The sequence below is a fragment of the Phalaenopsis equestris genome, unplaced genomic scaffold (assembly GCF_001263595.1).
Source record: "Phalaenopsis equestris unplaced genomic scaffold, ASM126359v1 Scaffold000002, whole genome shotgun sequence".
NCBI lineage: Eukaryota > Viridiplantae > Streptophyta > Magnoliopsida > Asparagales > Orchidaceae > Phalaenopsis > Phalaenopsis equestris.
The window spans coordinates 11191240-11209526 of NW_018164444.1; the positions used below are offsets into that span (position 1 = coordinate 11191240).

General features: G+C 28.8%; 1 protein-coding gene and 1 long non-coding RNA gene across 2 annotated transcripts; one reads left to right on the forward strand and one right to left on the reverse strand.

Annotated features, from left to right (window-relative positions):
• The first annotated feature begins 7238 nt into the window (after positions 1–7238).
• LOC110017981 lies at positions 7239–10317 on the forward strand. Its single transcript, XR_002293314.1, has 4 exons — positions 7239–7277; positions 9697–9818; positions 9931–10003; positions 10112–10317. It is a non-coding gene; the product is annotated as an uncharacterized LOC110017981 (long non-coding RNA).
• A 6476-nt stretch (positions 10318–16793) lies between these two features.
• Positions 16794–17834, reverse strand: LOC110028867 (auxin-responsive protein IAA31-like). Its single transcript, XM_020730933.1, has 3 exons — positions 17743–17834; positions 16991–17142; positions 16794–16870 (listed from the first exon to the last, which is right to left on the reverse strand). Exons 1-3 carry the CDS (start codon positions 17832–17834, stop codon positions 16794–16796), a joined length of 321 nt encoding a protein of 106 aa, XP_020586592.1.
• Between the last annotated feature and the right edge of the window lie 453 nt (positions 17835–18287).

The following is an 18287-nucleotide window of genomic DNA, read 5'->3' on the forward strand; positions in this document are numbered from 1 at the left end:
ATATCCTCTACCTATGCATGGAAATGTGTATTTTATTTTTTAAAAGACAAAATAGTGATATTTTCTTTATGATATGAAAGAATTGGTTGGCATAATTATGTAAAAACTTAGGTATTAGACATGTAAATTCATAGAATTGAAGAAGCAATTCTTTAATTTAATTTAATTTCTTCATTAATCTTTTCATGAACAAGTGTAGGTCCTAATATATGTCAAGTCCATTCGACCACATCAAATATTCTTACTTATGAAGATAAAGAAGGAGACTGGATGATGGTTGGAGATGTCCCATGGGAGTAAGCTTCATTCTTTTCTATTTTTCATTCTTTTGTATAGATACATGCATATCACTCGAAACATTATTATTTACAAATTGACCATCCAAATCGTATTTTTGGACCCTTGAATCAAAACATTTTGGTATGTAATGAGCAAACTTGACTAAAATGGAAATATGTGTTGGGATTTTGTTGTGAGTATCAATTTATATTTGAGTAATAGTTTGAAACAAAAGATACAAGGGGGTGGTTTTGTAAATAACAATATTTTGGATGCATTGTATGTAATTGATTCCTCTTACACAATTTATTTGATTTTATTGATTATTTACTATGAACTATTTATTTGATTTGAACTCAGGGTTTTCTTAAGTACTGTCAAAAGGCTGAAGATAACAAGAACTGATTAGTGCTGAAACACTAATATTCATCATTAACCTCTAACTTTGTTTGTAAGTTTGCCTAGCATCAAAGAATTTTAAGAAGATGAAAGATGGCGATTAAACAAGAAAAGTAGTTAATGAGAAGGCTAAATTAGCCCTTGCTGATTTGCATTATAAACTATTTTAGTGATATCACACTATAGGTAAGACAAGATAAGCACATTCTTTTAAGGGATGACAGAAAGTTATACAGAGAGGGCAATATTACATTTATGTTTATTTGATTTAATATTTTTCTTCTTTTCAAAATTATATTTCATTGAGATCCAATTTAAGTATTTATTTATTTATTTTTTATTGATATATGATGAAAGAAAATTGGCATTATTAGTGTTGATATGCATTTAATATCACTTCTCTCTTTTGATGCTTTTGATTTTTTCTTTTGTATTTCATTATGTTAATTTTTTTTGTAATTTCTTTAGCATAAACTAAAATCCATTTCTAAAGATTAGGTTTAATTGATTATTTGTAATCACAATTCTTGTTAAACAAAATTATTAGTTTTCTTACTTTTAAAAATTGTCACATGATTTTTTTTTTTTTGCTCTATTATAATTGTGATTGACAGAAGTCCAATCATATGTTTCAGATTAGGTTTATTTAAAATCAAGAGGAGAGTAATAAACTTTTTTTGATTGAGTTATCTTGATGGATCATAGGATAGAAAAATCTAAGTTCAAGTCACATAATCTCTTAAATGACTTATTCATGAAATCAACATTTTTCATTATTTAATTTTTTTTTTAAATGTTATGGGTAGTATTGGAGGTAATTTTGATGAGGCTTGCTATCTAAAGTTTTGAGAAAATGATATACTACATTTTTATAACTAATTACAATAACTTGTTAATATCTCTTAATTTGATTTATAAGTAAACAAATTTTAAGTAATATGGTGAAATCTAATCTCTAAGTAATAACATTATTATTTGTGGCCCTTTATGTTATCCAATTTTTATATTAAGAAGCTTTAAATTTTTATAAATAGTTTTCAATGATTGCATGCCTTAACTTATTTTTTATTCCTCAAATAAAATTATTAGAATCATTTAATTTAATTTAAAAATTCAAGGATTATAGTTCTTGTAAGATGGCATTTCTTCGTCACTTTATTACTTATTCCATTGTGTATGCTTTACCATTCAACTTCCTACTAAGAGTGTTTTGGGGCAGCTACTATTTTTCCAAGAGAAATAACTTCACAAGTGCTATAAAAATGTTTTTGTTGGAAAGGCGAGAGTCTGTTTGGATAATCTTTTGTATTGCAGTTGTTTCTGATGAAAATGATTGTTTTGCTCTTATATATGTAATATATCTCTATAAATGTAGTTTTCAAAATAATTAAAATATAATCATAGATACAGGTCCAACAATAAAAAAAACACATGAGGAGTCCAAAACTTTCCAATACATAAAATGTGCTCAATCGTTTCATGCAAAAATGTGTAGTAATAAGAACCACTCAAAAAACCATCAAGGCTATAATGACTTTCATCTTTTTTTTCCTGGCAATCAAGTCTTTGGCATAAATTTTTTCGCTACAGCAACATCTCTCCTCACTTGATCACTATTTAGAGTGAACTCATTCATGCTATCAGTCCAACCAAAATACTTGCAATCTTGAAAAGTCATATTTTTTTTGGGACAACAATAAAATCTCCTCCTGTAGTTGTGTTCTCTTCTTATTTTGTAGTCAATTCACTATGTGCCAAAATAACAGTACGAAACTTTTGAAGTACATGATGATCTTGATCTCATTTTTTATCTGATTGTAATACATTATGACTTTAATTGGCAAAATAGACTAGGCATTCAACGAATTCTTCCGTAGACATACTTGTTGGATCTTCATCTATGAGCCAATGTTTGAATGCTATTGTAAGCATAAATGTGGAGTGTTGGAATCGCTTAGAAGAAACACAAATGAAATCACTGTGTGACATAATATGTAGTGTGATGGCTAGAACTTCCTTAGGTGTAAGATGTTATGATCCATGCAAACCAACATTAGTCTACAATTCATCCAAAAAATCACAGGAAATGATTTTCAATATCCAAAACATGCTACAAATTCTGCCTAAATGATCTTTGAATAGTTCGCCAACCCACTTGTCACCCATAGATGAAGATGGCAGACAAGGTGTTGTGCAAATTTCTCTGATAATACTTATTAATGAGACAAGTTGTTTTGGTTAGAATCATTTGTCTTTTGACTCTCTCTATAATTTTTTCTTCATCTGATGGGTCCATCTATCAAATCTATGCATGTTAGAATATAAAAGAGAACAAGTTATGCTATAAGTGCAAATAAATGATGAAATAACTCATAATGAAAATACAACAAATACTAAAAACCATAAATATTGAAATATCACATAAATATGCCACAACTCATAGTTTAACATGAAAATATAAATTATTACTATCAAAATCCAACATAGTTATAAGAAATTCAAACTATCTAGACTAATTCTCTAAAAAGAATCAGAGGTGAGAAATTCTCCATTTCGACACCAGAGTTAAGAAGGCCTCCCACTTATTTCAGTCCTCTAAAAGTATTACAACAAATAAATAATGGGGCATGTCATCATATATCTCTAGAATGTAATCCAACAGTTTCACAACCTCTGTCATAGTCATGCACAATTAGTAACAATATGTGATATTTACTTAGATAAATATACCACCACAATCTTCATTTTCTTACCCTTATGGGTGGAGGGTGCAGGGTGCTTGGAATGAGTACATTCACCATAATCTCTCTTCTCTAGTGCTTTCTCGTGCGCCTCGTTGGAATGAGCAAATTTGGGCTCATCCAAATTCTGGGCAAAGTTTTGTGTTGTGGCCTAAACATGGTGTTCGTAGCCACAACATTGAGAAAAATATTAACAAGCTTCTCCTCCATCTTCAGGACAATGAAAGAAAGTCTAATTTTTTTTTGCATTAGGCAGGACCTACATCTTAAAAAATTTAATTCTAATGTAGTCATATTCTAATATAATCTCAGATCAATACAATATTTTCTATTCACTGAAATTTTTCTTGTCCCCACTCCTCTAATGCATCCACTGTTTTCTTAACAAGGTCTAGCCTAATACAATAGACCCTCTCTTGAGCGCCTTCCATTATTTTCAGTAAATTCCATTTATTTTTTAGCAGAGTTTTGACATATAATCTACTAGTTCTTTCTTGAAAATTTTTTTATGTTTCACCCACCCTCTTTATTGAAGTACATGGTCGGTCTTTTGCCAATTTCTATCTCTCTCAAGCATAAACCACGGAATTTGTTCTTAGTCTCTCTATCCCAAATGACAACATTTTTTTTGCTTACACATCTGATGTATCATTCAAATAAAAAAATATGGACAAAAAATATTATTTAGTAATAAATAAAATTTAATTTAAAAATTAAATTTAAGAAAGAAACAAGATATTCGAATTAGAGAACATTGAGATCAGTTTATCAAAGAAGACTCCACCCAGAATCACTAATTGTCCTAATTGTATAATTCAGGCTTTAAGACCATGTAATATTTGTGACAAATAACGACATGTGTGATGTAAGACCAGGTAACATCTGTGATAAATATTTAGAAAAAATTATAGAATTGATAAATGTTGATCGGTTAAGCTCTTTAATTTTATCATCATTTCACTATATAATATTTCAAAAAAACAAAATGCATCATCACCACTAATTTTAAAACCATCACTACAACGACCAAGTGCACAAACCAACTAATCATTCAAACATTTTATAATGAGTTAGTAGGATCCATTAGATCCATAATTGATACTGCTGCTGGAGGTTTATTAATGTCTAAACCATTTGATGAAGCTTATGTTTTAATTGAAGAGATGGCTACTAACAATTTTTAATGGCCCTTATAATAGTGAAATCCTAAGAAATTGACCAATATTCATCATAATGATGCTATTTCAATAGTTGCATCTCAATTTTTTGTATTATCTAGATAAATTGACCAAATTGGAATGAATTTTTTCTCAAACACCTAAATTCATTAGGACAAATGATTGATTCTCAGACTTCATTAGAAACTATAAATGTTATTAATAGGCCCAATAACTTATATTCTAACTATTACAACCCAAGTTAAAAAAACTATCCTAATTTTAACTTGAACAACAATTCTAGTGGTGAAAATAGCTAATGGGGGAACAATCAAATAAACTCATTGAGAAATTGGAACAACCAGGGCAATCAGGGTAATTCTAACTTTAGACCTACTTATCTTCCTGGATTTAACTGTAATCAACAAGTTATAGAGAAGAAGTTTCCTATAGAAGATGTGGCGTTACAAATGGGTAACCAATTACAAAGTCAAGGTGTGGTTATTTAAAACATTGAGAATCAAATGGGACAAATTACTAATGCACTTAGCAATAGACTCTAGACAACACTTCCTAGTAATGTTGACATAAATCCGAAAGACAAAAGTAAGGAACGAGGACAACTTTATGGAAGCCCAATGACATCTACCTCTTCATCGAGACTTCAATCTCCAGAATCTCTCGATTTACAAATTCAAAAAGTTGTTGAATTTGTGCAAAAATCTTTTAAAGAGAAAATTCTCAAAATCAATTTAGAAGATTATGAAATTCCTGAATCTTGGAAAATACAAGAATGATATTTTGGCACAAATGCCTATGCTCAATATAATATTGACAGTGAATCTTATGAGACAATTTTCACTTTATTAAATTTTGTTGAAATTGACACAATTGTAATAAATCTGAAAAATCTATTGCATATAGTAAAGCGACAATTAATCTCATACTACATCATAAGGATTGGTAACTCCTTTCTAAACCTAACATATTGATTTTGTTCATCCTCTATCTTATCAGAAAAAGTGTAATTTATTTCAATTACTTGACTTTTATTCAAGCAATGAATCTTGGTTTTTTAATTATCAATCCATGACACAAGCATTCTTGGCTCTACATTTTAATGTCAGAGATCCTCAATATGGAGATACAAATAGGTTTCTAGCATGGTGGAACAAATTTGTTGTCACTAATGAAATCCTCCCTAAATTAATTACTAATCTTTACCTAGCTTGGGTTGAATCTTCTCTGCAGCTCGCTAAATAAAAAAATGATTTTCTGGTGGATTGTATGTGTGAATTACTCTTCTTTTGTCAGACACAAATCTTCTGTATTTTTGCTTGGAATTTATGACATCAAGAAGATGATATCAATAATAAATGCTTATGGAGAATATTTTTCATCAAATTGTGGTCTACAATATTTATCTATGACCAAATAATTCAGATTAATAATGTAATCACATCCAATGTTTCAAAAATTCAAGAAACAAAATTCCAAGAATTCACTTTAAATAAATTCGTGACACAATGAAACAAAAATATTCACGATAATCTCCTGAGAAACTCAAGCAACAAACACAAGAGTTCTATAAAAAAACAAATGAAAGAACTATTTGAATCAGAAGAAGATATGTCAGTATCCAATGATGGGCGAACGACGAAGAAAATTGGAAACAAATAGTGACTCACATCGGCTCAAATTGACAACATAAAAATGAATACTGCTTAGAGTAAACCCACACTGAGCTCACTTCAGATAAACATTATGAGCACTAATTCTGGTGGTTGAAATAATATTGGTTGTTGAAATAATGTTGTAATAATATCGGTTGGTGTAGTGGTACCCACAATTATTCTTACTTTATGTCGCATCAAATGGATGCGTTATCTTTCATTAATTTGTATTGTATTAGTTTGAAGTCCTCCCTTAATTATAAATAAAGGCTTTTGCAAGTTTTTAGTTAGTTTTCTCATTATAAAATAGATGTAAGCGCATTTTTTTTTCGTGTTTTCCTTTATTATTTCTCATATTTCCTATCTATCATATAAACTCTTATTTCAACATATTATTCAATTTAATAAAATGCTTTCTTTTAATTGATTTTCTTGTACTTAAATGTAGAATATCTCATATTTTCTTAATATGAAAATATCAGAAATATATGGTGTATAACTGAGTATTTCCTTAACTTATATTTTATATTGGTATATAGTAAATTCGTGACACAATGAAACAAAAATATTCACGAGAATCTCCTAAGCAACTCAAGCAACGAATGCAAGAGTTCTATCATAAGCAAATGAAAGAACTATTTGAATCAGAAGAATATATGTCAGTATCCAATAATTGGTCAAAGGCGAAGAAAATTGGTAACAAATGGTGACTCACATCGGCTCAAATTGACAACATAAAAATGAATGCTGCTTAGAGTAGACCCACATTGATATCACTTCAGATAAACATTATGAGCATTAATTCTGGTGGTTGAAATAGTATTGGTTGTAGAAATAATGGTTGTAATAATATCGATCGGTGTAGTGGTACCCACAATTATTCTTACTTTATGTCGCATCAAATGGATGTATTAACTTTTATTAAATTGTATTGTATTAGTTTGAAGTCTCCCCTTAACTATAAATAAAGGTTTTGTATCTGTCAAGTCGTCCAAGTTTTTAGTTACTCTTCTCACTGTAAAATAGAAGTAAGCGCATTTTTATTTTCGTGTTTTCCTTTATTATTTCTCATATTGCCTATATATCATATGTACTCTTATTTCAACATATTATTCAATTTAATAAAATGCTTTCAGATTATAGCTTTTCAAAAACAGGCTTGTACCATACTTTTAATTGATTCTCTTGTACTTAAATGTAGAATATCTCATATTTTCTTAATATGAAAATATGAGAAATATATGTTGTATAACTGAGTATTTTCTTAACTTATATTTTATATTGGTATATAAATCAAAGTTTTCAGCTTCTATAAAAGTTCATAGCCCACTATTCTACTTCTTCCACAGAGTTGCAGTTTGACTTGACTATATAGATCAAAGTTTTCAGCTTCTATTAAATATGTTTTTTATGCCATATTTAATAACATTAAAAATACATGACCATGCCATATATTGAACATCACATTATAATATCATATCATTAAAATCATAAAAAATTAGAATAATTATATAAATTAATTAAGCACAAAATTAACTCATAAATAAAAAATATATTTCATTTACTTCTGAATTTAAAAATATATTTAATATTTTAAACTCAATTAAAAATAATCTTATAGGTCAACAAGTTCATTATTTCTAGCAATGGGGTTTGTTGTATTTATATGTTCCTATTACTTATCTTTTTTTCTCATTTAAATAACATATTAATTTCTTGAACTTTATAAATCTGAAAGACAAAAGTAAAGAACAAGGACAACTTTATGGAAGCCCAATGACATCTACCTCTTCATCGAGACCTCAATCTCCAGAATCTCTCGATTTACAAATTCAAAAAGTTGTTGAATTTGTGCAAAAATCTTTTAAAGAGAAAATTCTCAAAATCAATTTAGAAGATTATGAAATTCCTGAATCTTGGAAAATACAAGAATGATATTTTGGCACAAATGCCTATGCTCAATATAATATTGACAGTGAATCTTATGAGACAATTTTCATTTCATTAAATTTTGTTGAAATTGACACAATTGTAATAAATCTGAAAAATCTATTGCATATAGTAAAGCGACAATTAATCTCATACTACATCATAAGGATTGGTAACTCCTTTCTAAACCTAACATATTGATTTTGTTCATCCTCTATCTTATCAGAAAAAGTGTAATTTATTTCAATTACTTGACTTTTATTCAAGCAATGAATCTTGGTTTTTTAATTATCAATCCATGACACAAGCATTCTTGGCTCTACATTTTAATGTCAGAGATCCTCAATATGGAGATACAAATAGGTTTCTAGCATGGTGGAACAAATTTGGTGTCACTAATGAAATCCTCCCTAAATTAATTACTAATCTTTACCTAGCTTGGGTTGAATCTTCTCTGCAGCTCGCTAAATAAAAAAATGATTTTCTGGTGGATTGTATGTGTGAATTACTCTTCTTTTGTCAGACACAAATCTTCTGTATTTTTGCTTGGAATTTATGACATCAAGAAGATGATATCAATAATAAATGCTTATGGAGAATATTTTTCATCAAATTGTGGTCTACAATATTTATCTATGACCAAATAATTCAGATTAATAATGTAATCACATCCAATGTTTCAAAAATTCAAGAAACAAAATTCCAAGAATTCACTTTAAATAAATTCGTGACACAATGAAACAAAAATATTCACGATAATCTCCTGAGAAACTCAAGCAACAAACACAAGAGTTCTATAAAAAAACAAATGAAAGAACTATTTGAATCAGAAGAAGATATGTCAGTATCCAATGATGGGCGAACGACGAAGAAAATTGGAAACAAATAGTGACTCACATCGGCTCAAATTGACAACATAAAAATGAATACTGCTTAGAGTAAACCCACACTGAGCTCACTTCAGATAAACATTATGAGCACTAATTCTGGTGGTTGAAATAATATTGGTTGTTGAAATAATGTTGTAATAATATCGGTTGGTGTAGTGGTACCCACAATTATTCTTACTTTATGTCGCATCAAATGGATGCGTTATCTTTCATTAATTTGTATTGTATTAGTTTGAAGTCCTCCCTTAATTATAAATAAAGGCTTTTGCAAGTTTTTAGTTAGTTTTCTCATTATAAAATAGATGTAAGCGCATTTTTTTTTCGTGTTTTCCTTTATTATTTCTCATATTTCCTATCTATCATATAAACTCTTATTTCAACATATTATTCAATTTAATAAAATGCTTTCTTTTAATTGATTTTCTTGTACTTAAATGTAGAATATCTCATATTTTCTTAATATGAAAATATCAGAAATATATGGTGTATAACTGAGTATTTCCTTAACTTATATTTTATATTGGTATATAGATCAATGTTTTCCAATTTCTTATTTCTTATATTTTAATGTTATTAAATATGACATAAATTTCTTATATCTTATGTTTCTAAAGCAAAATACTTTAAGCTTATTTGTGAAGGTCTATCTGGATGGACTACCCTTCGGAAGGACATTTAATTTATTAACTCAAGATGATTATCAAAGTTTGAAAGAAACAATTGAACGACTGTTCAACGTCAAAATTATTCGTAAGATGATCTTCAATACATATTTATCTAAAAATTAGTAAATCAAAAATTCATTTCTCTAATTAATTATTTAATTATTTATATATTTAGTTGTTGTAATGAATGAGTGCAGATGTTGCATCAAATATACTCACCTATGAAGATAGAGAGGGAGATTGGAACGTGGTTGGAGATGTCCCGTGGGAGTAAGTTGCTTCCTTTTATGTTTATTTTTTTCAATTTAATTACATACTTTTGTATGAATTTATTTAAGATTTAGTGTGAAATATTTATTTTTATTATTTTGAATGCAGGAATTTTTTAACTACTGTCAAAAAGTTGAAGATCACAAGAGCTGATTGATAGTCTCTCATCATTAATCTCTAATTGTGTTGGGTTAGCAATGAAGACTTTTAAAGAGAGGATTGGTAGAGGTCAGAGGATAAATGTGGATGATGACACCGTCTTAATTAGCCCTTGTTTGTATTATTTGAAGGAAAAATGTTGTGATGATGTTTATATTTATATGGTTATTATTTTAGATCTTTTTTATTATTATTTTTGTATAATTAAATAAATTTGGCGTAATTTGTTTGGCAAACATTATAAAAATATGGATAAATACTAGGAATCACCTGGAACATTGATATTCATAAATTATGCATCAAGATAATTTTTTTGAACTACCAAACCGATGTATTTACGCATGCCAGGATTCAACATTTGAGAATTCAAGAAAAATGAAAATATGAGTTGAGGTATTACCATGAATTTTGATATTTGAGTGAGAATTTGAAAAAAAGAATGAATGAGGAAGGTTGATTTGTAAATAACAAGATTCTAGTTGTCTATAAAATAAAATTTTTTTGTCATTTGAACATGATAGATTCATATTAAGAGTTTGTTTGGGACCGCTTTTTGTTTGCTTTGCTTTTCAGACCACCACCATATTTCTATTTGAGAAATTATTTTCTTGTTGTTTTTTAAAAACTTTTTGTGATAAAAAGTCTTTGTTTTTCAACCTAAGCTGTTAAAGCGTGGTGGTTGTCGGAAAACTTTAATCTAACTTTTTGAAAATAAAATAAACTTGTAATAGTCATCGTAATTTCTTTGAATAACAGTTTTTTTTTCAGCAACTTCACAGTTGCTTCTTCAAAAAGCTTCAGTTACGCTAAACAGACTCAAAGTCTAGCATCTATATAATTTAATGAGTGTTAAAGGAGGACAAATAAAGCTGGGGTAGACACGTCGATCGGAAAATATAAGTTCATTACAAAAGCATCAACCAATGTCTAACTAACAGCAACTCGATGTTTATATATCAATATAACTTACTTTTCAACCACCGAACTAAACTAGGCCCGAAGCTTTGTGTGTATTAACAATCTCCAAGCTCTTTACAAAAGAGCTCTTTATATCAACATTTAAAACTTCCCTCAAATAGAAGCTTAATGACAAACAAACCATTAGCTTTATTGAAGGAACAAATATTACATGCAGTGGCTGCATGTTTGTACGACAATTTGGATGGGTTGTCATGTGATATAAGGTGGCATGGCCGCATCCGGATTGTTGTTCGGACATCTCGCCCACACATTTATTTAATCATATTGAAGGGGGTAAAAATTCGGCAAAACACCTCTACATTCAATTACATTTTAATTTAGAAGGTTTATGATATAGTGAAAGCCAATCACATGATATTTCTACACTAAAATAACTTTCAGTTGTAGTAGGCGAATATAAACGTAAAGTTTCACAAATAAATTTTCACGCTCATTAACAAATATTTCTTCATAAATACATTTTTATGAATTTTGTAATTTTAGGTGGAAATTTTGAATGCAAGAGAATAAATCTATCTCTCTCTCTCTCTCTCACCCACCCCCCCCCCTCTCTCTCTCTCTCTCTCTCTCTCTCTCTCTCTCTCTCTCTCTCTCACTCACACACACATACATTGGGGTGATCAAGTCGGGAGCGCTCGAGTCACCCTCGACTAGAGCTTGAGCTTGATTAATTTTATCGAATTTGAGTTCGAGCTTGAGCCGGCTCACGAGATTTTTTATTATATAAGAGAGAAAAAATATTAATTTAAGGTTGTGTTATAATAAATGATAAATAGAACGAGCAATAAGGAGAGAAATAATAAAAAAATATCTTAATATTTATCAAATATTATTTTTTAAATATTTTTAATACTTTAAAGATAAAGTCTTCAAATTTAATTTATTTTTTGAGTATATTTTTATTAATATTTTTTTAAAAGAGCAGACTCGCGAGCTAAAAAGCTAAGTCGGGACTAACTTGAGATTGACTTATTAGTTCACTGAGCTCAATTTAGGGTCATTATCATTCTCTTAAAATTTAGGGCATCAAGTTTCATCAATAAAATATCTACATTCATCTCTAATAAAGAATTATAACTAACAAATCTTTAAATCTCAAAATAAGAGATCTAAGAAATTATACAAGTCAATGCATATATCTCTATAAGACGATCCATCAAGATAGTTCAATCATGATGAGTTTATTATTTATCACTTAATTGGATGTAAACAAACCTCCAAACTATACCATAGTGCTAAGCTAGGTGCATGGGCCTCATGTTTGGAACTTAGATAGGGTATTGTTTATGTGTGGAGGAGGTATTGTATTCCATTAGAGTAGAATGCTCGGATCACACAAGAGTTTGAAATTTTATTATTTGTGATCGAATATGATATTAGAAATAGTATATCATATCAATAGATGAAAACACTACCCAAAGATGGATCTAATCACGAAATGATGATTTCAAGGTCTGGGGTCTTCCTTGCCACAAAAATTTCTTTGCCCTACATGGATAGCATATGATTTATGTTTTTCTAGAGGTTGGGTTCCTTAAAGTGATAGGCCACTAAACTTACATTATGTTTGGTAGCAAATTTATTTTTTCCTTAAATAGCCTAACAAATCAAATTTCAGGCTAACATAGGTACCCTATATAAAATTAAACATAGAAAAATCATGCATTTTTAATGTGAAATCAGAAGTAAAAACATTATATAAAGCACAAAAAAACACACACATACAATATATAATTAAAGTCCAATGTGGACGGGTTTCGCTATACACCTTGGACAAAAAGAAAAGGGATAAAAACATTATATAAAGCACAAAAAAACACACACACACAATATATAATGAAAGGCCAATGTGGTCGGGTTCCGCTATACACCTTGGATAAAAAGAAAAGGGGGCAACCATACTTTGCCCAGATATAACCCTATAAATCCTAGAACTAAGGTTAGACCTTTGAGTTCTTCTCATTTTCCATCTTTAATTTATCCTTTATGGTTCATCATTCATGGTTGGTGGTTCATCCCTGCTCATCCTATTTCATAAGCTCTAATATGGTTCCATTAATACATTCAAATGAGAAAATATGGTGTGGCTGGGGGAATATTATGGTAAAATTATAGAATAATATTTAAATTGGTTTATAGGATTGATTTAAAGTGAATGGAGGTGTTTGGAAAAGATTTGATCGGGTGATTGTGCAAGACATGTTTAACTTGGTCAAATTTGGGCAAAATTAAACAACGTTTCAAATTTTGTTCTAGATTTTAAAATAAAATTAAAAAATTTAAAAATCCCAATTTTAAATGCTTAAAAATAACCTAAAGTTTATATTTGGAAATTTTTATAATTTTTAAATTTTTTTTATAATTAAAAATTAGAGAGGTAGGAACTATGAATTGCATGGCAATAAAACAATGGTTTCATTTTTAGAATTTTCAACTAAAAAAACACAAAATGAAGGGATGAAAATTGTATAAAAATAATCTAGAAGTGAATTAGATTAATTCATAAACATTTGATATTATTCTAAGCAAATTAGGTCTCTTAAATTAAGTTCAAACCTTAACTAGGTAGGATTAGGTAAAATTCAGCCAAACATGTGTAGAGAGGACTAAGATGGGATTTTGGTGGGTTAAATATGAAAGCAATTAAAAAATAAAAAACTAACTCAAAGCATTCCTTAACAACACTTAAAATTTTCACGAAAAGAAATCACAGAATAATTAGAACAAAAAAATTAATATAAAACACAAAACTCACCGAAGTCTAGACATCACCAAACCATTCCCCTTGAAGAAGCCAAGAAGCCATCAAGCCCTTCCGCAATTTGAGTTTTCCCCTCAAATTCTAAAAAAATATTTTCTTATAACATAATTTTTTTGCATTCATAGAACACGTTTAAATAGAATCTTTAACACACACAAACCCACACTATTCTCTATTATCACACATTGATTATTGCCCACTTCTTCCAATTATCCATTCTCTCCACTCTCTTAAATGCCCACTCGCCCACTTCCCCACTAATATGACTGACCATAGAAATTTAACCACATATGGCTAGCTAACAAATCAACCCATCACATTTGGTCTTACAAAAACTATCCTATACACGTGTCCTTCACACAATTTGCATAAAATACATAAAATAAATAAAATACAACCTAAATACATTTGAAAATATATGAATTAATTTTTAAATTATATTCATTTGGCTGTTGGTTATTGTTTCACTTGAATGTGAAGCATCTCTCCTAAATTATGCTTTGGCAGTGAGTCCCACTTGGTGCTCATGGCTTCGTTTAGGGTCCTTCTCTTCCTATGGACCCCCTTGAAGCCAACAAGATGTGCCATATCATTTCCACCGAACTCAAATAAATCTTCTTTGTAGAGTACATAATGGGCGTACTCTTCTAAAATGTTTGGTTCAAACTATAAAATTTACTCAGTGGTCATCCAAATATCATCATTAGGTGGCTTGTCCTTCCATCTAACAAGTTACTTTTGCTCAGCTCCTCTAACCTGTAGATGACTCTACAATAATAGTGTGATATACCCTAAAGAATGTGGGTTGACTTGGTACCTACACTAGATTTTTATCTTCACCTACAAAAATATTAGCCGATAAATTTGGAAGTTGGATAACTCTTTTATATGAAAGCAAATCTTTCATATTAAGAATATGATTAATAAGCATGTCTAAGTGTGATTTAAGAATATAATCATTTATACTTGTTTTTTGAATAATCTTAAATGGCTAAAATGTCATCATTTTTACTTTCATATATCTAGTGTAAAGAAATCTCTCTAAGCGAATACACACTAACACATACTCTCATACCTCAAATTCTTAAAGGTTTTTTTTTTATTTCTTTGTTTAACATTTTATTGTACTGATTTATACTTAATGTCATCATGTAAGCTTTGAAAATTACATGTAAATGAAAAAAAAAAAACTAAAAAAAATATACATGTGATGGTGTACTATCAAATCAATAAGTTGCTTAAGATTACTACCGCTAAAAAAGAGTTTTTATAGTAGTTCTAGAGATAGTGCTATTGTATGAAAATTATATTATACTTAAGACTATCCTAATTTTCAAGCCTTTTGCAAGGAAAACTTTTTAATATGTAACTTAGGGTTTTATTCACTACCTCTTTTTACTCATTTGTTTGTAGGTGGTAACCAAACACTTAAATGACATATTACTTGACATGTATACTTTTGTACATGGCCACTTGCCTCAGCAATTTTTGAACATCATGTTTTTGCCCTGTTGTCGGGAACAGGCAATCAGAACTACTCTAATTTTAGGAAAACTTTAACTGAATGGCTTAGAATCTCTGTTTGGCAATCTATATTTTTTGTTTACTTTTCTACTTTCTTATTATTTCCATTGCACTTACATATTTGCATTACTAGTTTGATTAATGGTGTTGAAAAAGCTAAAAAATCCAAAAATTTTATAAAAGCTAAAAATCCAAAAATAGTGTATGTTTTCGTTTTCATGTGTTGCTTGTTGCGCATGTTTTGCATGTTGACCAACATGTGTGTGTTTTGTTTAAAGTTCGTCGAGTATTAAACAACTGAGCCACCAAAATAAAACCTAACTTGATTCAAGTTGTTCAGACCTAAACCTCTTTAGAATCAAAATTGCATTAGGGAGGCAACCTTCATAGTTAACCAAATTATTTAATTAGGCTAATTATAGAGGTCTGTTAAACCTAATCTAATAGGCTAAAGCTAAAGACAATTGGGCTAAGCCTAATCACAAAAATCCAAGACATCATGAAGGAGACCATGACCATTCCACATAGGTCAAACACAAGCCACCACAACACTACATCTTAAATAAAAAATAATTAATAGAATATTAGGCACAAAACAAGCACAAAAGGACAAACATGCACTCTTCACCAAGAGGCACTGCCACATGGCACCTAGGTCCAACCCACCCACATTACTTCATGGGTGGGTCAAGCCAAACCATTCCTGAGCCCAACCACCCACCAAAAGCTTCTCTAATCCTCTCATGAGTTAGCCATACATCGGTTTAATAGTTCAAAAAAAATTACCTTAATGGTTCATTATAAATATTAATGTTTCAGGTGGCCTGTATGCAATTATCTCAATTTTTATAATGCTTGCTAAAAAAATTATGTCAAGTTTCATTAATTAAAAAAAATAATAATAAATTCTAAAGATAAAAAATAATAACCTTAGTTAAGTCTCAGTGAAAACATAATTTGAAAATAACAAAATAGTTAGCCATATAAAGATCATCACACAATTTTTCCTTCAAATAATACAAACAAGGGCTAATTAAGACATGCCATCATCCCCTTTTATTCCATCACACAATTTTTCCTTCAAATAATACAAACAAGTTCTAATTAAGACATGCCATCATCCCCTTTTATTCTGTGATCTCTACCAATCCTCTCTTTAAAATTCTTTATTGCTAACCCAACACAATTAGAGATTAATGATGAGAGATTATCAACCAACTCTTCTTATCTTCAACTTTTTGACAGTAGTTAAGAAATTCCTGTATTCAAAATAATAATAATAATAATTCACACAATATCTTAACTAAATTCATACAAAAATGTGTAATAAAACTAAAAAAAATAACAATAATAAAAGGAAGCAACTTACTCCCATGGGACATCTCCAACCCTGTTCCAATCTCCTTCTATATCTTCATAGGTGAGTATATTTGATGCAGAATCTGCAGTTATTCATTACAATAAAAAAATGTATAAATAAATAAACAATTGATTAGAAAAATGAATTTTTAATTTACTAATTTTTAGATAAATATGTATTTGAAACTTAATCAAGATCTTACTGATAATTTTGATGCTGAACAATTCTTCAACTGTTTCTTCCAGGCTTTGATAACCATCATGAGTTGATAAATCTACTGTCCTTCCAAAGGGTAGTCCATCAAAATAAACCTTCATAAATAAGCTTCTAGTATTTTGCTTTGGATTTTCACTCCTATTACAAATTAAAAGATGTGCAGAAATAAATAAAACAATTAAAGGATAGAACTGCAATTTAATTAAATTTGATTTTAATGGAATTATTAATTAATTTGCCAGTGCTAGCTCATTAAAATACAAGAAATTGGAAAAAAATAGATAAAATTCATGAAACTATTATGTTATTTAAATAGGAACATATAAATACACTAAACCCCATTGCTAGAAATAATGTACTTGTTAACCCATAAGATTATTTTTAATTTAATTTAAGATATTGAAAAATTAAATATATTTTTAAAATTTAGAAGTAAATGAAATATATTTATTATTTAAGATTTAATTTTGTGCTCAATTAATTTATATAATTATTCTAATAATTCATGATTTTAATGATATGATATTATAATGTGATGCTCAATATATGGCATGGTCATATATTTTTAATGTTATTAAAAATGACATTAAAACATAAAAATATAAAATAATTTATAGCAAAAATTATCTTGAATTTTGACAAAAAGAGTCCAAAAATTATGGTAGAAAATGAAAAATAGTCATTAAAATAATGTAAATGAAGCACACAAATATAGAACTGTGCTAATTAATATCATACCTTTCATTGGAAGAGCTTCCCTCAGCTGAAGAACCAGACAGACTCAATTCAAACTGTAACTCTGTGGAAGAAGTAGAATAGTCTTCTTCCATTTCGAAAAAACAAAGTAGGATATGAACTTTTAGAGGCTGAAAACTTTTATTTATATAGCAATATAAAATATAATTTAAGAAAAATAGTCATTTCTACACCATATATTTCTCATATTTTCATATTAAGAAAGTATGAGATATTCAACATTTAAGTGCAAGAAAATCAATTAAATTGAATGATATGTTGCAATCAGAGTACGCATAATATAAAGGAAAGCATGAAAAATAAAAATACACTTAATAATTAGGGTATATTATGATAAAAATACTTATAAATTTTTACTATAAATTATATGAGAATGAATAATTTCAATAATCTGATAACTTTAATAAACATTATAAGATTATTTTAATGCATAACTTGTACAAAAATAGAACTTAAGCTTTTAAAATGGATTTTCAAATTCATATATTTTATTCGAGTTAAATATATATATATATATATATATATAT

What these genes read in the sequence shown, in the direction of transcription:
- LOC110028867 (XM_020730933.1), bottom strand. Translation starts at nt 17,834, where the DNA reads ATGGAAGAAGACTATTCTACTTCTTCCACAGAGTTACAGTTTGAATTG. An exon ending in GGAAGCTCTTCCAATGAAAG is followed by an intron (nt 17,143 to 17,742) that starts GTATGATATTAA and finishes AATTTGTAATAG; the next exon opens with GAGTGAAAATCCAAAGCAAA. An exon ending in GTTCAGCATCAAAATTATCA is followed by an intron (nt 16,871 to 16,990) that starts GTAAGATCTTGA and finishes GAATAACTGCAG; the next exon opens with ATTCTGCATCAAATATACTC.